At 44.8% G+C, this 18,938-nt stretch overlaps 1 protein-coding gene across 2 annotated transcripts in view; it reads right to left on the bottom strand.

The window, feature by feature from the left end:
- Nucleotides 1–205: 205 nt before the first annotated feature.
- TRIM63 (tripartite motif containing 63) overlaps nt 206–18,938 on the bottom strand; it is a 28,455-nt gene continuing 9,722 nt past the window's right edge. Inside the window, exons 7-9 of one of the 2 annotated variants that reach the window (XM_063954757.1) lie at nt 18,196–18,320; nt 17,964–18,032; nt 206–563 (exon numbers count right to left, since the gene is read on the bottom strand). In XM_063954757.1, the coding sequence (XP_063810827.1) occupies nt 538–563; nt 17,964–18,032; nt 18,196–18,320 (220 nt within the window). In that variant the 3' untranslated portion in view covers nt 206–537. The remainder of the gene's footprint in view (nt 564–17,963; nt 18,033–18,195; nt 18,321–18,938) is intronic. The other variant, XM_063954758.1, reaches the window with a different exon arrangement.

Here is an 18,938-nt window from a genome sequence, read left to right as displayed (position 1 = left end):
CACAGTTCACAACATTTGCCATGTGGGCGAGAGCCTAGTGATGTGGATAATTTAACCTCATCCCCATTAACTGCCACCTACATCTACTCTCTGAGCTTCTATTGGAGAGATCATAAAAGCCAGTATGTCTGTGTTTACCCTGGACAGTGTTGCCTACACTCTGTAGCACCTTACAAATAAAAATGAATAATAATATACCATAATATTGCATTCTGCTACTGTATGTAATATTGCATTCAGCTACACCAGTAGAGTTTATTCAAGTTTCACAGTCATTACATTTACAATACACACACATTACAGTGTGACCAAATTACCCAACCTTATTTGCTGTCAAAGGGTTCCTGATAACCCAATTGCAGTTTCACAGCACCCAACAGAATTATAAATTACAGCTGAACAACTATATACACCCTGATCATAAGACCACAAATAAAGGTCCTCTTATTACTAGCAGCAGTCCTGAGTTATAGCCTGCAGGATCTCCATCCTCCAAGCTCATGTGATGTCCTTTATTTTATCCACCTCGTGAGGTTTTCACACACTTAGGAGCTCTTGCTGCCCTGTAAATAGCAAGACAGAAGGAAATTACCAAATGCATATTTTACAAAATCTAATCCCAGCAAAATGTCTGCAGTAGCATTAATAGACTCTTACCTCTATAAAATGATATCCTACTGTATCCTGTTCACTGCTTTAATGTGCATTAGATGCCAAAACCAATACCTGAATTACTGCATTGTATTACAGTCCACATTATGCTAATGGATGCATTTTTATATTGTCTGTCATTACATTATCTTACAACCAGCCACTTACAGTATATAGAGAGGGGAGACAAGTAATAGTTATCTCTCCCTAATGCTTAAGATATAAGATGCTATAGACTATATTATCCACTGCCAACAGAAGGCCTGATTCATAGGTGACACAAATATCGCCACTGATGGGATTTTGTATGCAGCGACTGAGCGAAAATATGTATAAGTCCTGATCCACTGTTTGCATCTCAAGGCGCAGCATCCGATCAACATTTTTACCATCGGTCGCAGCACCAGACCTCTGAGTAACTCTCAGGTGAATCAGAATGTTGGGCAAAACTATGATGCCGGGGCCAGTGAAACTGCATCTCTGGACACAGCCACTGGCTTTGGCACGCTTCACGTCGCTGCCCCTAAACGCCTGCAGAATGTCCTGCATACATGTTATACTCTCACAACCACATTGTATTGACAGCCATTAGACATATCTTATTATTCTATTTATATTAATGGTAAATAATAAATTATAACAGTGGTGTTAGAATAGTCGGATTATCAAGTCCCACATTTTACTTGGACTCCCATACCTACAATATACATTAGCAACTCTAATTACTATTTCAATTGGTTATATGTGGATAAATGTAATAAGATGACAGTCTTTAAACGTAGTGTTATTAAGGGCAAAATTCAGCATTTTTTATTTATTTATTTTTTTACAAAATTTCTGTTTTAAACTTTGTGACTTTGAAAACAGGCAACGCTATAAAATTGACCCCATTAAGTATTAAATAGCAACTGATGGTGTAACTTGGGCATTAGATATAAGAATTGCTCATTCGTAAGACCAAGTTATTTTAATGTTGATACCGCAATGGTTTACTGGTATGGGGAATCAATCGTATACCTGTATTGATAAAAGACAGAGGGTATCAATAATGTGTTATTTTCTACAGTGTTTTCATAAGATATTAAGAAATATATACATAATAAGAGGGGGGACAGAAAATAACAAGCATCGAAAAACATGGCATGTCCCGAAGGGTTAAGATATGTCACTCACTTTCTTTCTATACCTTTTTCACAAGTATGTGTGTGGCTTTCCCTTGTTTTAAAACTGTACCGGGTGCCCTTGCAAATAGAAAAATAGAAATACAGAATGGCAGCAGGCATGGCACTCCTGGGATCATTATGTGCTTTCAGTATTTGTTCCAATATTTGTTGAGGACCCCGCCATATAAGAAGAGGGTCATTGATATAGCGGCAATAAAATTGTATATTGATAACTCCACCCTGGTAGGGACTTCCAGAAAAACTACCTCTAAACCGGCGGCCATCCCATGGGTGGCCCAATATAGTCCTGTTATCTCCAGAATTAGTACGATATCCAAAAAACTCTGGCCCATTGTGCAGAGTGATCCCGAGCTGAAACTACATGATACCAAATAGTTGACCTGTTTCTCTAGGAGTAGAAAAACTAAGACATTATAGTCAAAGCCAACATTACGGATTATTCCGTTAGACCTACTGGTCTTATGTCTACCAAGAAGGGTTGTCTCCGTTTTACATGTACCACATGCCAATACCTGATTCCTTGGGATACTTTTCAGCAACCCCACGCAGGCAAGACTTTGTATATGCAACATACACTGACATGTTCGTCACGATATGTGGTATTCCAACTTCTGTGCCCCTGTGACCTGTCATATATTGTCAAAACTGAACTGATGTTCAAAGAATGAATGACAGCCCACAGGTCGGCGATAAAGGCGGCTTTCACTAAAGGGACAGGCGACCAACCGGTCACCCGACACTTTTGCCAAGCACGACACCTACTGACCATGTTAAGATACCGCATGATCGACCAGGTTCCAGTGTCAATTCAGGGGGGTGCTCGTGGTGGCAAACTGTTAAGATTGGAGTCCCGGTGTATCCACTGTTTAAATACAGTTCATCCAGGGAGGATCAATGAGTACCACGGATTTAATAGCTTCCTATAATGGTGCATAATAACTTTAGTGTCTATGGAGATATATACATAAGATTCTGTAACCCTACGGGTATATTATTATAGTTGAACATCATGTTGTATTGATTATGCAGGTAGCATTATAATGTATAATATACATATCAGTACGGAGCATATCATCGTATGAATATTTATCTCATGACATGTTCTTTCTATATTGTGAGCAAGTATCCCGTGGACTAGATTGCATATATATATTAGTGATGAGCGGGTTCGGTTTCTCGGAAACCGAACCCCCCCGAACTTCACCCTTTTTACACGGGTCCGAGCCATACTCTGATTCTCCCGTATGGCTCGGGTAACCCGAGCGCCCCCGAACGTCATCATCCCGCTGTCGGATTCTCGCGAGATTCGGATTCTATATAAGCAGCCGCGCGTCGCCGCCATTTTCACTCGTGCATTGGAAATGTTAGGGATAGGACGTGGCTGGCGTCCTCTCCGTTATTGTTGAACTTGATTGTGCACTATTGCTTAATTGTGGGGAGGGCTGGGGAGCAGCTGTATACTATAGGAGGAGTACAGTGCAGACTTTTGCTGATCAGTGACCACCAGTTATCCGTTCTCTGCCTGAAAAAAAACGCTCCATATCTGTGCTCAGTGTGCTGCATATATCTGTGCTCACACTGCTTAATTGTGGGGACTGGGGAGCAGCTGTATTATATAGCAGGAGTACAGTGCAGAGTTTTGCTGACAGTGACCACCAGTATACGTTGTCTGCCTGACAAACACTCCATATCTGTGCTCAGTGTGCTGCTTTATTGTGGGGACTGGGGACCACCAGTATAATATTATATAGGAGGAGTACAGTGCAGAGTTTTGCTGACCAGTGACCACCAGTATATAATATATAGCATTACGGTACAGTAGGCCACTCTGTGTCGTCATTAAGTATACTATCCATCTAGATTCTATACCTGTGGTGCATTTCAGTTGTGCAGTTTGCTGACACAGTGACCACCAGTATATATAGCAGTACGGTACGGAAGGCCACTGCTCTACCTACCTCTGTGTCGTCATTAAGTATACTATCCATCTACATTCTATACCTGTGGAGCATTTTAGTTTTGCAGTTTGCTGACACAGTGACCACCAGTATACTATATATAGCAGTACGGTACGGAAGGCCACTGCTGTACCTACCACTGTGTCGTCATTAAGTATACTATCCATCTACATTCTATACCTGTGGTGCATTTTAGTTTTGCAGTTTGTTGACACAGTGACCACCAGTATACTATATATAGCAGTACGGTACGGAAGGCCACTGCTGTACCTACCTCTGTGTCGTCATTAAGTATACTATCCATCTACATTCTATACCTGTGGTGCATTTTAGTTTTGCAGTTTGCTGACACAGTGACCACCAGTATACTATATATAGCAGTACGGTACGGAAGGCCACTGCTGTACCTACCTCTGTGTCGTCATTAAGTATACTATCCATCTACATTCTATACCTGTGGTGCATTTTAGTTTTGCAGTTTGCTGACACAGTGACCACCAGTATACTATATATAGCAGTACGGTACGGAAGGCCACTGCTGTACCTACCTCTGTGTCGTCATTAAGTATACTATCCATCTACATTCTATACCTGTGGTGCATTTTAGTTTTGCAGTTTGCTGACACAGTGACCGCCAGTATACTATATATAGCAGTACGGTACGGAAGGCCACTGCTGTACCTACCTCTGTGTCGTCATTAAGTATACTATCCATCTACATTCTATACCTGTGGTGCATTTTAGTTTTGCAGTTTGCTGACACAGTGACCACCAGTATACTATATATAGCAGTACGGTACGGAAGGCCACTGCTGTACCTACCTCTGTGTCGTCATTAAGTATACTATCCATCTACATTCTATACCTGTGGTGCATTTTAGTTTTGCAGTTTGCTGACACAGTGACCACCAGTATACTATATATAGCAGTACGGTACGGAAGGCCACTGCTGTACCTACCTCTGTGTCGTCATTAAGTATACTATCCATCTACATTCTATACCTGTGGTGCATTTTAGTTTTGCAGTTTGCTGACACAGTGACCACCAGTATAGTATATATAGCAGTACGGTACGGAAGGCCACTGCTGTACCTACCTCTGTGTCGTCATTAAGTATACTATCCATCTACATTCTATACCTGTGGTGCATTTTAGTTTTACAGTTTGCTGACACAGTGACCACCAGTATACTATACATAGCAGTACGGTATGGAAGGCCACTGCTGTACCTACCTCTGTGTCGTCATTAAGTATACTATCCATCTACATTCTATACCTGTGGTGCATTTTAGTTTTGCAGTTTGCTGACACAGTGACCACCAGTATACTATATATAGCAGTACGGTACAGAAGGTCACTGCTGTACCTACCTCTGTGTCGTCATTAAGTATACTATCCATCTACATTCTACACCTGTGGTGCATTTTAGTTTTGCAGTTTGCTGACAGTGACCACCAGTATATATAGCAGTACGGTACAGAAGGCCACTGCTCTACCTACCTCTATGTCGTCAAGTATACTATCCATCCATACCTGTGGTGCATTTCAGTTGTGCGCAGTATATATAGTAGTAGGCCATTGCTATTGATAGTTACTGGCATATAATTCCACACATTAAAAAATGGAGAACAAAAATGTGGAGATAAAAATAGGAAAAGATCAAGATCCACTTCCACCTCGTGCTGAAGCTGCTGCCACTAGTCATGGCCGAGACGATGAAATGCCATCAACGTCGTCTGCCAAGGCCGATGCCCAATGTCATAGTAGAGAGCGTGTAAAATCCAAAAAACAAAAGTTCAGTAAAATGACCCAAAAATCAAAATTAAAAGCGTCTGAAGAGAAGCGTAAACTTGCCAATATGCCATTTACGACACGGAGTGGCAAGGAACGGCTGAGGCCCTGGCCTATGTTCATGGCTAGTGGTTCAGCTTCACATGAGGATGGAAGCACTCATCCTCTCGCTAGAAAAATGAAAAGACTTAAGCTGGCAAAAGCACAGCAAAGAACTGTGCGTTCTTCTAAATCACAAATACCCAAGGTGAGTCCAATTGTGTCGGTTGCAATGCCTGACCTTCCCAACACTGGACGGGAAGAGCTTGCGCCTTCCACCATTTGCACGCCCCCTGCAAGTGCTGTTAAATTGAAGATGTCACTGTTGAAGTACACTAGGATGAGGATATGGGTTTTGCTGGCGCTGGGGAGGAAATTGACAAGGAGGATTCTGATGGTGAGGTGGTTTGATTAAGTCAGGCACCCGGGGAGACACCTGTTGTCCGTGGGACGAATATGGCCATTGACATGCCTGGTCAAAATACAAAAAAAATCAGCTCTTCGGTGTGGAATTATTTCAACACAAATGCGGACAACAGGTGTCAAGCCGTGTGTTGCCTTTGTCAAGCTGTAATAAGTAGGGGTAAGGACGTTAACCACCTCGGAACATCCTCCCTTATACGTCACCTGCAGCGCATTCATCATAAGTCAGTGACAAGTTCAAAAACTTTGGGTGACAGCGGAAGCAGTCCACTGACCACTAAATCCCTTCCTCTTGTAACCAAGCTCCTACAAACCACACCACCAACTCCCTCAGTGTCAATTTCCTCCTTACCCAGGAAAGCCAATAGTCCTGCAGGCCATGTCACTGGCAAGTCTGACGAGTCCTCTCCTGCCTGAGATTCCTCCGATGCATCCTTGAGTGTAACGCCTACTGCTGCTGGCGCTGCTGTTGTAGCTGCTGGGAGTCGATCGTCATCCCAGAGGGGAAGTCGGAAGACCACTTGTACTACTTCCAGTAAGCAATTGACTGTCCAACAGTCCTTTGCGAGGAAGATGAAATATCACAGCAGTCATCCTGCTGCAAAGCAGATAACTCAGGCCTTGGCAGCCTGGGCGGTGAGAAACGTGGTTCCGGTATCCACCGTTAATTCAGAGGCAACTAAAGACTTGATTGAGGTACTGTGTCCCCGGTACCAAATACCATCTAGGTTCCATTTCTCTAGGCAGGCGATACCGAAAATGTACACAGACCTCAGAAAAAGACTCACCAGTGTCCTAAAAAATGCAGTTGTACCCAATGTCCACTTAACCACGGACATGTGGACAAGTGGAGCAGGGCAGACTCAGGACTATATGACTGTGACAGCCCACTGGGTAGATGTATTGCCTCCCGCAGCAAGAACAGCAGCGGCAGCACCAGTAGCAGCATCTCGCAAACGCCAACTCGTTCCTAGGCAGGCTACGCTTTGTATCTGTTAGGGTCTCCTGCCCTGTGCTGCCACGTCGTCATGGCAACCGGGAGACAAGTGCTAGCGGAGTAACCTGAGCGCAGCTGATACTCCGGTTCGGGTCTTTTGCTGTGCAGTGGTTACAGGCTCTGTGCACGGCAGGGGATCCGGTGCTGGTTTTTGTGCTCACAGTCTGTGAGGTCTGAGTGGGGCGTGGACAGCACCTGCTATATAAGGCCTCTTCTCAGGTTAAGCAGATGCTGCTGAATCTTTGTTGGTTAGTCAGTTCCTAAAAGTTAGCCAGTACTGTGTAGCTTTGTATTTGTTGTTGCTTACTGCAAATAGGCCTGGGGATTTGGTATTACACTCTGCCAATCCAGACCTAGCAGTAAGACTGGAGTCAGTCGTTTAACTTGCTGGGGTTCTTTTGCTACTCTGTGAACTTAGCAAGTTTGCGGCTGTATTCTCAGAATTGCCTGCCTAAATCCTGTCTCACTGTGCAAGGTGATCAGGGGTCAGTTTAGTGGCAGTAAGCTGAACCTGTGCACTGCAAGTGAGGATTAGGATTGTGGAGACTCTCCTTGTGTCTATCATTCCATCTCTGACCAAGGAGTTTACTGCAACACCCGTTGGTAACCCTTTAGGGTTTTGCTGTTGCCCTTAGCAACAGCATTTTGGGTTCTCTACATATTAAAACACAACATCTTGCTTTTTCCATCTGAGCATTACTAATACTAGGGATACACCCAGTTTCTTAGCCTCTGGGCTTCTCTGTTCACTTTGTGTTTATTTTGTTACCCCATCACCTTCTGTGTACGTTATGTCATATTCCCCAGTCTGTCTCTGAGTTCATTTGTTTTGCATCCCTATCCGTTCAGACACCAGTACATTCCTGCAGGCACTGGTGTGCATAACAGTTCAAACACCAGTACATTCCTGCAGGCACTGGTGTGCATAACATATTCAGCAGCCTAATACTCCTGTTGAAATTTTGTGGGAATATGGAGCATACCCCTCAAAATACGTTGCAACAGGTGGTCGATCAGGTGCAGGTCCTGACTCGACAATTTAATGATTTGTCCATTAAAATGCACACCTCCCAGGCCGCTGGCAGAGCTCCCGCAGCAGCAGCACCTTCAGGGGTTAAGGAGCCGAAAGTAAATCTCCCGGATCGTTTTTCTGGAGATCGCTCGCAGTTCTTTTGTTTCAAGGAGAGCTGCAAGCTATACTTCCGGCTTAGGCCTCAGTCTTCTGGGTCGGAGATTCAGCGGGTGGGCATAGTGATTTCCTTGCTACAAGGAGACCCACAGGTCTGGGCATATGGGTTGCAGCCTGACTGTCCGTCGCTTAAAAGTGTTGATGCTTTTTTTACGGCACTGGGCATGCTGTATGATGACCCTGACAAGACGGCCTCAGCCGAGGCTCAGATTTCGATCCTTAAGCAAGGGCGAAGGCCAGTTGAGGTTTACTGTATGGAGTTTCGGAGGTTGGCCCATGATACCCAGTGGAATGACCCAGCCCTGAGACACCAGTACCGAAGAGGTCTTTCTAACCAGATAAAAGACCAACTGGTTCAATATCCCTTGCCTGATAGCTTGGATCAGCTCATGCAGTTATCCATCCGGGTGGATAGACGGCTGAGAGAGCGTAGGCTTGAAAGGGAGACCGAGGTTTCCTTCTTTCCCAAGGGAACCTCAGACTCTGAGGAATTTTCCGAGGAGCCTATGCAGATTGGGGCTACCCGCCTCTCCTCGCGTGAGAAGACGTGGAGGAGACAGCAGGGGTTGTGTTTGTACTGTGGGAATAAAGGTCATGTGGTAGTATCATGCCCAGAAAAGCCGGAAAACTTCAGGGCCTGAGGGTGATGGGAAATATCCTGTCAGGCCAGAAGTCAGAATTTCCCAAGAAGACTTTTATCATTCCGGTGACCTTGAAGATCCTCGGTCAAACTGTCAAGACTGAGGCCTTTGTGGACAGTGGGGCCGACGGGGTTTTTATGGACCGCCAATTCGCCCTGAAACACTCTGTTCCCTTAGTACCCTTGGCATCGGAAATTGAGATTTGTGGGTTAAACGGGGAACCATTATCCCAAGGTAAAATTACCTCTTGCACTAGCCAGATTTCTTTGTTTATTGGAGCCACACACTCTGAAAAATTGTCCTTTTATGTGACTGTCTGTACTTTTGCCCCATTGGTGTTGGGGTTACCCTGGTTAAGGGCCCACAATCCTCAATTTGACTGGGTCTCTGGGGAGATTCTTAGTTGGGGTACTGATTGTTTCAGGAGTTGCTTGAGCCTTCCAGTCAGGCTCTCGCAGCTAAGTTTGCCAGGATTGCCAGGGTGTTATGCAGATTTTGCGGACGTGTTCTCCAAAAAAGTTGCAGAGGTACTACCTCCCCATCGCCCCTATGACTGTGCCATTGATTTGTTGCCAAATGCTAAGCTTCCCAAGAGCAGGTTGTACTCCCTGTCACGTCCTGAAACTCAGGCTATGGCAGAGTACATTCAGGAGAACTTGGCTAAGGGATTTATCAGACCTTCACAGTCTCCAGTTGCGTCGTGGTTCTTCTTCGTGGGTAAAATGGACGGTTCGTTGCGACCCTGCATCGACTTCAGGGAATTGAACCGTATCACGATTAAAAACTCATACCCACTGCCTCTCATTTCGGTCTTGTTTGACCAGCTTCGTACTGCCACCATTTTTTCTAAGATTGACCTACGCGGTGCATACAATCTAATCCGAATAAGAGAGGGGGATGAATGGAAGACTGCCTTTAATACCCACTCAGGGCATTATGAATATTTGGTGATGCCTTTTGGGCTCTGTAATGCCCCGGCAGTCTTCCAGGATTTCATGAATGATGTACTCAGGGAATATTTGGATAGATTCTTAGTTGTATACTTAGATGACATCCTAATCTTCTCCCATTCCCTGGAGGAACATCGGAAGCATGTACGCTTAGTCCTCCGGAAACTCAGAGACCACCAGCTTGGGGCGAAGCTGGAGAAGTGCGAATTTGAAGTTCAGCAAATCGCATTTCTAGGATATATTATCTCCCCAGAAGGTTTCCAAATGGAGGGTTCCAAGGTACAGGCAGTCCTGGATTGGGTGCAGCCCACTAGTTTGAAGGCGCTTCAGCGTTTCCTGGGCTTTGCAAATTTTTATAGACGATTTATCGCTGGATTTTCGTCTATAGTGGCGCCCTTGGTGGCACTCACTAAGAAAGGGGCGGATGTTGCTCACTGGTCTAGTGAGGCTAAAGCGGCTTTTGCCCGTCTCAAAAGGGCATTTGTATCGGCCAAGGTGCTGCGACACCCAGATCCAGAGCGTCCTTTTGTGGTGGAGGTGGATGCCTCTGAGATGGGTATTGGGGCAGTGCTCTCTCAGATGGGAGTGTCTGATAATCGCCTTCATCCCTGTGCTTACTTTTCCCGTAAATTTTCGCCTGCCGAGATGAATTATGACGTGGGTAACCGGGAATTGTTGGCTATTAAGGATGCACTCGAGGAGTGGAGACACTGGCTTGAGGGGGCTAAGTTTGTGGTCTCAATTTTCACCGACCATAAGAATCTGGCATATTTAGAGTCAGCGAAGCGTCTCAATGCCAGGCAGGCACGATGGGCTTTGTTTTTTGCTCGCTTTAATTTTTTGATAACATATCGCCCTGGGTCAAAAAACATCAAGGCTGATGCGCTCTCGCGGAATTTTGCTCCAATCCAGGAGACCACGAGGAGCCGTTGCCCATTGTGTCCCCATCATGTATTAAAGTGGGCATTACCCAGGACCTCTTATCATTAGTCCTTAGAGCACAGGAGCAGGCTCCTCCAGACCTTCCGGTAGGTCTTTTGTTTGTGCCTCCTAGGTTAAGACAGCGAGTGTTCCTGGAATTCCATGCCAAGAAGTCGGCAGGTCACCCGGGTATTGCCAGAACTCGGGAGTTGCTATCTAGGGCGGTGTGGTGGCCCTCGGTGGCTAAGGATGTGGATCAGTGGGTTCGGGCATGTGACATCTGTGCCCGAAATAAGACTCCTAGAGGGGTTCCTGTTGGCCCATTACATCCACTCTCTATCCCATCTAAGCCATGGACCCACATTTCAATGGATTTTGTGGTGGACTTGCCCAAATCCTCGGGGATGACAGCCATCTGGGTTGTCGTTGACAGGTTTTCGAAGATGGCGCACTTCGTTCCACTGGTTGGGCTGCCATCGGCCAGACGCCTGTCTGAATTATTTATGCTGCATGTTGTGCGTCTCCACGGGTTGCCACTTGATGTGGTCTCTGACCGCGGATCCCAGTTTGTGGCCAAATTCTGGAGGGCATTTTGTTCCGATCTCCAGATTTCTGTCAGCTTGTCGTCAGGCTACCATCCGCAGTCTAATGGGCAGACTGAAAGGGTGAACCAGTCCTTGGAGCAGTTCCTCAGGTGTTATGTCTCCAAGTGTCAGACTGACTGGGTTGCTCATCTGTCCATGGCGGAGTTTGCCTATAACAACGCGGCTCACTCTGCTACAGGGATCTCTCCCTTCCTTTGTGTGTATGGGCATCATCCTAAGGCCAATTCTTTTGACCCCCTGGACTCCACGCCTGGTGGTTCCTCTGTGGTTTCGGTCCTTAGAGGTATTTGGAGGAAAGTGAAGAAAGCCCTTGTGTCTGTGTCATTAGTGACCAAAAGGGTTTTTGATAAGCGGAAAAGACCCTGCAGCTTCAAATTAGGAGACTTCGTCTGGTTGTCTACCAAGAATTTGAAGTTGAGACAGCCATCTCATAAGTTAGGCCCCCGGTTCATCGGCCCTTATAAGATCACCAGGGTTATCAATCCGGTGGCATTTCAGTTAGATCTGCCCCGTTCTTTGGGTATCAATAAAACATTTCATTGTTCCCTTTTAAAACGGGCGATTAGTAATCCTTCTTCCAGTGGAAGACCTTCTCCTCTTCTGATACGTGGCAAGAAGGAGTTTGTTGTTGAAAGGATTCTTGACTCCAAGATGGTTCAGGGTCGGCTGTCATTTTTGGTGCACTGGAAGGGGTATGGCCCGGAGGAGCGGTCGTGGGTGCGCAGTTGTGATCTTCATGCCCCCAGACTGATACGCTCTTTCTTCTCGCAGTTCCCCGATAAACCCGGTGGTAGGGGTTCTTTGACCCCTCGTCAGAGGGGGGGTACTGTTAGGGTCTCCTGCCCTGTGCTGCCACATCGTCATGGCAACCGGGAGACAAGTGCTAGCGGAGTAACCTGAGCGCAGCTGATACTCCGGTTCGGGTCTTTTGCTGTGCAGTGGTTACAGGCTCTATGCACGGCAGGGGATCCGGTGCTGGTTTTTGTGCTCACAGTCTGTGAGGTCTGAGTGAGGCGTGGACAGCACCTGCTATATAAGGCCTCTTCTCAGGTTAAGCAGATGCTGCTGAATCTTTGTTGGTTAGTCAGTTCCTAAAAGTTAGCCAGTACTGTGTAGCTTTGTATTTGTTGTTGCTTACTGCAAATAGGCCTGGGGATTTGGTATTACACTCTGCCAATCCAGACCTAGCAGTAAGACTGGACTCAGTCGTTTAACTTGCTGGGGTTCTTTTGCTACTCTGTGAACTTAGCAAGTTTGCGGCTGTATTCTCAGAATTGCCTGCCTAAATCCTGTCTCACTGTGCAAGGTGATCAGGGGTCAGTTTAGTGGCAGTAAGCTGAACCTGTGCACTACAAGTGAGGATTAGGATTGTGGAGACTCTCCTTGTGTCTATCATTCCATCTCTGACCAAGGAGTTTACTGCCACACCCGTTGGTAACCCTTTAGGGTTTTGCTGTTGCCCTTAGCAACAGCATTTTGGGTTCTCTACGTATTAAAACACAACATCTTGCTTTTTCCATCTGAGCATTACTAATACTAGGGAGACACCCAGTTTCTTAGCCTCTGGGCTTCTCTGTTCACTTTGTGTTTATTTTGTTACCCCATCACCTTCTGTGTACGTTATGTCATATTCCCCAGTCTGTCTCTGAGTTCATTTGTTTTGCATCCCTATCCGTTCAGACACCAGTACATTCCTGCAGGCACTGGTGTGCATAACAGTTCAAACACCAGTACATTCCTGCAGGCACTGGTGTGCATAACAGTATCACAAGCTTTCCAGAAGAGGCACACAGCTGACAACCTCTTACGGAAACTGAGGAAGATCATCGCAGAATGGCTTACCCCAATTGGACTCTCCTGGGGATTTGTGACATCGGACAACGCCAGCAATATTGTGCGTGCATTACATCTGGGCAAATTTCAGCACGTCCCATGTTTTGCACATACATTGAATTTGGTGGTGCAGAATTATTTAAAAAACAACAGGGGCGTGCAAGAGATGCTGTCGGTGGCCCGAAGAATTGCGGGCCACTTTCGGCATTCAGCCACCGCATACAGAAGACTGGAGCACCACCAAACAGTCCTGAACCTGCCCTGCCATCATCTGAAGCAAGAGGTGGTAACGAGGTGGAATTCAACCCTCTATATGCTTCAGAGGATGGAGGAGCAGCAAAAGGCCATTCAAGCCTATACATCTGCCCACGATATAGGCAAAGGAGGGGGAATGTACCTGACTCAAGCGCAGTGGAGATTGATTTCAACGTTGTGCAGGGTTCTCCAACCCTTTGAACTTGCCACACGTGAAGTCAGTTCAGACACTGCCAGCCTGAGTCAGGTCATTCCCCTCATCAGGCTTTTGCAGAAGAAGCTGGAGACATTGAAGGAGGAGCTAAAACAGAGCGATTCCGCTAGGCATGTGGGACTTGTGGATGGAGCTCTTAATTCGCTTAACCAGGATTCACGGGTGGTCAATCTGTTGAAATCAGAGCACTACATTTTGGCCACCGTGCTCGATCCTAGATTTAAAACCTACGTTGTATCTCTCTTTCCGGCAGACACAAGTCTGCAGAGGTTCAAAGACCTGCTGGTGAGAAAATTGTCAAGTCAAGCGGAACGTGACCCGTCAACATCTCCTCCTTCACATTCTCCCGCAACTGGGGGTGCGAGGAAAAGGCTAAGAATTCCGAGCCCACCCGCTGGCGGTGATGCAGGGCAGTCTGGAGCGAGTGCTGACATCTGGTCCGGACTGAAGGACCTGCCAACGATTACTGACATGTCGTCTACTGTCACTTCATATGATTCTCTCACCATTGAAAGAATGGTGGAGGATTATATGAGTGACCGCATCCAAGTAGGCACGTCAGACAGTCCGTACGTATACTGGCAGGAAAAAGAGGCAATTTGGAGGCCCTTGCACAAACTGGCTTTATTCTACCTAAGTTGCCCTCCCTCCAGTGTGTACTCCGAAAGAGTTTTTAGTGCAGTCGCTCACCTTGTCAGCAATCGGCGTACGAGGTTACTTCCAGAAAATGTGGAGAAGATGATGTTCATCAAAATGAATTATAATCAATTCCTCCGTGGAGACATTCACCAGCAGCAATTGCCTCCACAAAGTACACAGGGACCTGAGATGGTGGATTCCAGTGGGGACGAATTAATGATCTGTGAGGAGGGGGATGTACACAGTGAAAGGGGTGAGGAATCGGAGGATGATGATGAGGTGGACATCTTGCCTCTGTAGAGCCAGTTTGTGCAAGGAGAGATTGATTGCTTCTTTTTTTGGTGGGGGCCCAAACCAACATAAGGGTGGGTGGGAGGGCCCAAGGACAATTCCATCTTGCACCTCTTTTTTCTTTCATTTTTCTTTGCATCATGTGCTGTTTGGGGACTATTTTTTTGAAGTGCCATCCTGTCTGACACTGCAGTGCCACTCCTAGATGGGCCAGGTGTTTGTGTCGGCCACTTGTGTCGCTTAGCTTAGTCACACAGCGACCTTGGTGCGCCTCTTTTTTTCTTTGCATCATGTGCTGTTTGGGGACAATTTTTTTGAAGTGCCATCCTGCCTGACACTGTAGTGCCACTCCTAGATGGGCCAGGTGTTTGTGTCGGCCACTTGTGTCGCTTAGCTTAGCCATCCAGCGACCTCGGTTTAAATTTTAGGACTAAAAATAATATTGTGAGGTGTGAGGTGTTCAGAATAGACTGGAAATGAGTGGAAATTATGGTTATTGAGGTTAATAATACTATGGGATCAAAATGACCCCCAAATTCTATGATTTAAGCTGTATTTTAGTTTTTTTTGTAAAAAACACCCGAATCCAAAACACACCCGAATCCGACAAAAAATTTTCGGTGAGGTTTTGCCAAAACGCGTCCGAATCCAAAACACGGCCGCGGAACCGAATCCAAAACCAAAACACAAAACCCGAAAAATGTCCGGTGCACATCACTAATATATATATATATTTTTTTTTTCTTCTACATTTATATTTTGTTTGAACTTGATTGTGCCCTTACAGTGTTGCCGTTGTAACTATGGTGATGGGAGCACTGAGGATGATATACCATGATTGACGTCATCAGTTATGCGCTGTTTCCAGCTTTCCGGACGCTGCTGATCACAGGGTGAAATGCATTATTTAAGATAAGGGGGGTCATTCCGACCTGTTCGCTCGCTGCATTTTCATGCAGCAGAGCGAACAGTTCCCTGCTGCGCAGGTGCCAGTGCCTTGTGCGCCTGCGCATGCGGCACGGCCGATGGCCGTGGCAGGACAGCGATGGCCTCTGCCTGATTGACAGGCAGAGGCGATCGATGGGCAGGAGGGGGCGAAACGGCGGTGTGTGGCCGCCGTTTCGTAGGCGCAGTCCGGCCAATGCAGGCGTGGCCGTACCGAATGGGGGGCGGGCCGCAAGGGCTATGTGACGTCATACGCAGCCGCTGCAGGCTGGGGAGCGAGGAGTAGCTCCCGGCCAGCTCGCTAAAGCTGCGCTGGCCGGGAGTTACTCCTGAAGTGCAAAGGCATCGCCGCTGTGCGATGCCTTTGCACTTCTGCAAGGGTGGCCGGACTGACATGCGGGGTGGGCTAGCCCCGTGCTGGGCGTCCCCCCGCATGTCAGGAAAGTTGATCGTAGCTGTGCAAAATTATGCACAGCTACAATCAACTCGGAATGACCCCCAAGATCTCCTGTATATATGGTTTAGCCTGAGGAGTGCCATGCCTGCAGCCATTATATATATATATATATATATATATATATATATATATCCAGGAAAATACAGGCACTCAATTTGCTGACACGCTGTTGACCGTCTCTATGTGAGACACATCTGTGAGTGGTAATAAATCTTTTCTTCAACAAGGAAGTGGTGAGTGCCTGTATTTTCCTGGATATATTTCGGACTTCTTTTGGAGCCCTTTATGGAGCACCGCCTATGTTGTGGACTGCAGCAGTGAGTGTGGACCGAATGGATATATATATATATATACACAAAACAAAAAATCAACCCTAATATCTTGCGCTATACCTCTAGTCTCCAACCAACAAGAAATACCCTCTGTCAGATAAGGTATTAAAAGTAGATTACAAATAGAAATGGATACTCATGGGAGCCAATATGCCTTTTGTATGACAATAATTAAAAGTTTTTATTGTACAGAAACAAACGATATTTATCCTAAGCGTTCGTTATTGACACAACCTTCTAAAAATTCATATAAAACAATATTACAATCTTATACTTAAATTACAGTTGGATGTGAGGATTTTACAGCCAGGTGATCACAGTCAGAACTCGAAATGGATGTATCTCCAACCAGATGTTTGTGATAAGGACTTTGTTAACCAGACGTTGCAAAACCCAACGCGTTTCGTCCGTTAGGACTTCATCAGGGGTTTGGAATCAGTTCTTATAGTAGGAGTGATTACCATTGATTAGAAAGGTTTAGAATATCCAATGATTACATCCGATCACATATTCAATTCGATAAATATAATATCTAGATAGACTTCAAAAAAATATATATAAATTTGGTTTAAATTAGATGATGTTACGTTCCCTATTTTCAATCAAGAATGGTGGAACCTTATAGTCTACCTCTGTTTATACATGTCACCAAACAGAGAACTTAGGAAAATTTCAAATCCTGAACGAAACTATTCCTTTTTACAGGAACAAGTGCAACCTCACTGAATCCCAACTACAGCTGTAGTTGGGATTCAGTGAGGTTGCACTTGTTCCTGTAAAAAGGAATAGTTTCGTTCAGGATTTGAAATTTTCCTAAGTTCTTTGTTTGGTGACATGTATAAACAGAGGTAGACTATAAGGTTCCACCATTCTTGATTGAAAATAGGGAACGTAACATCATCTAATTTAAACCAAATTTATATATATTTTTTTGAAGTCTATCTAGATATTATATTTATCGAATTGAATATGTGATTGGATGTAATCATTGGATATTCTAAACCTTTCTAATCAATGGTAATCACTCCTACTATAAGAACTGATTCCAAACCCCTGATGAAGTCCTAACGGACGAAACGCGTTGGGCTTTGCAACGTCTGGTTAACAAAGTCCTTATCACAAACATCTGGTTGGAGATACATCCATTTCGAGTTCTGACTGTGATCACCTGGCTGTAAAATCCTCACATCCAACTGTAATTTAAGTATAAGATTGTAATATTGTTTTATATGAATTTTTAGAAGGTTGTGTCAATAACGAACGCTTAGGATAAATATCGTTTGTTTCTGTACAATAAAAACTTTTAATTATTGTCATACAAAAGGCATATTGGCTCCCACGAGAATCCATTTCTATTTGTGATATATATATATATATATATATATACACACACACACACACATACACAGATTTTGCAAAACTGAAAGAACAACCATTTTTTAAGTGATTTTACATATAAAATACAAACATACATAACCAGACTATTGTTCTGTCTCTTATTTCTATTTGTAAATACATTGTTGGTAAGAACTATGGGCTGTATATAGAATATTAGGGTATAACATCATCCAAAAAGTAATGATACATAGCTGAAAATATTGATGCAGTTGTTTTTTGTTTTTTTTAAAGTGATGAAGTAATTTCTTACCTTCAGGTCTTTCTTCTTCTGTCTCTTCATATTCCTCAATATCCTCCTCTTCCGCTTCATATTTATAACCTGCAAGATATGTTAATTAAGTGTTTTGCTGTGCCACATGAAAATTATTATGTTGTATAGTTATCCATTTGTAAGAACAGACTAAAAGGCTCTGAGATACCATTCTGTTACGGTACACTCTAACTTCATAGCAATCTAAACTAAGTTTTAACACAACACTTACTTGTGCTAAAATCAATGCTTCTCATGCAATCTTTAACATGATCCATGTCCAAAGTAAAATGGTCCATATTCTCAAAACCAGGTTCAGTCTTCTCAAGCTGACACTCTTTAAATGCCTCCATAATTCTACAAATAAGGAGACAAAAGACAATTGCTAAGCCTGGCTGAATTTGAGCCTCCAAGATGTTTCAGCATACTGTACATTTAGCAGCAAGGGTAAATTTTGTTAGAAAGCTTCGTTTTGGGTCATGGCATGTTTTTTTTACTCTGACCTATCAGGATTTGAGAGGTGTGTCTAGGGTGTGGTTTGTACTTTATACTATTGTTTCATGGCCCGTTAAGTCTCTTTGTTCTTCAGACGTTCCCATACTCCCTCCATTTTATTATTATTTTGATGGCTGTCAGCTTTATTGTTGTGAGAAAGAACGGTAGTAGTGGCTGTCTTGTTTTAGGTCTTGATACGCTCTCCTCGCCAATATATGGGTTAGTCTGATTCTACCCTACTGGAGGTCATCGCCACCACTGGTCCAGTTGGGCTTCTTTTGTGTCATTGGGAAGGGAGTTTTGATACCTTAGGGGGAATTCAATTGTTATCACCCCGGATCTCCCGTTAAAAGTGATGGGAGATCACAGGGGCGATATTCAATTGACCCCCATAATCACACAGACAGATCGTGCTTCTTAGTGTCGTGTTTAGCCATGTTAAGCAGCTAAACCACACTAAATTAATGCGAAGGGTCCCGA

The sequence above is a fragment of the Pseudophryne corroboree genome, chromosome 2 (assembly GCF_028390025.1).
Source record: "Pseudophryne corroboree isolate aPseCor3 chromosome 2, aPseCor3.hap2, whole genome shotgun sequence".
In the NCBI taxonomy this organism is placed as follows: Eukaryota; Metazoa; Chordata; class Amphibia; order Anura; family Myobatrachidae; genus Pseudophryne; species Pseudophryne corroboree.
The sequence above is the reverse complement of the archived record's forward strand: the minus strand, read 5'-3'. Positions and strand labels throughout refer to the sequence as shown.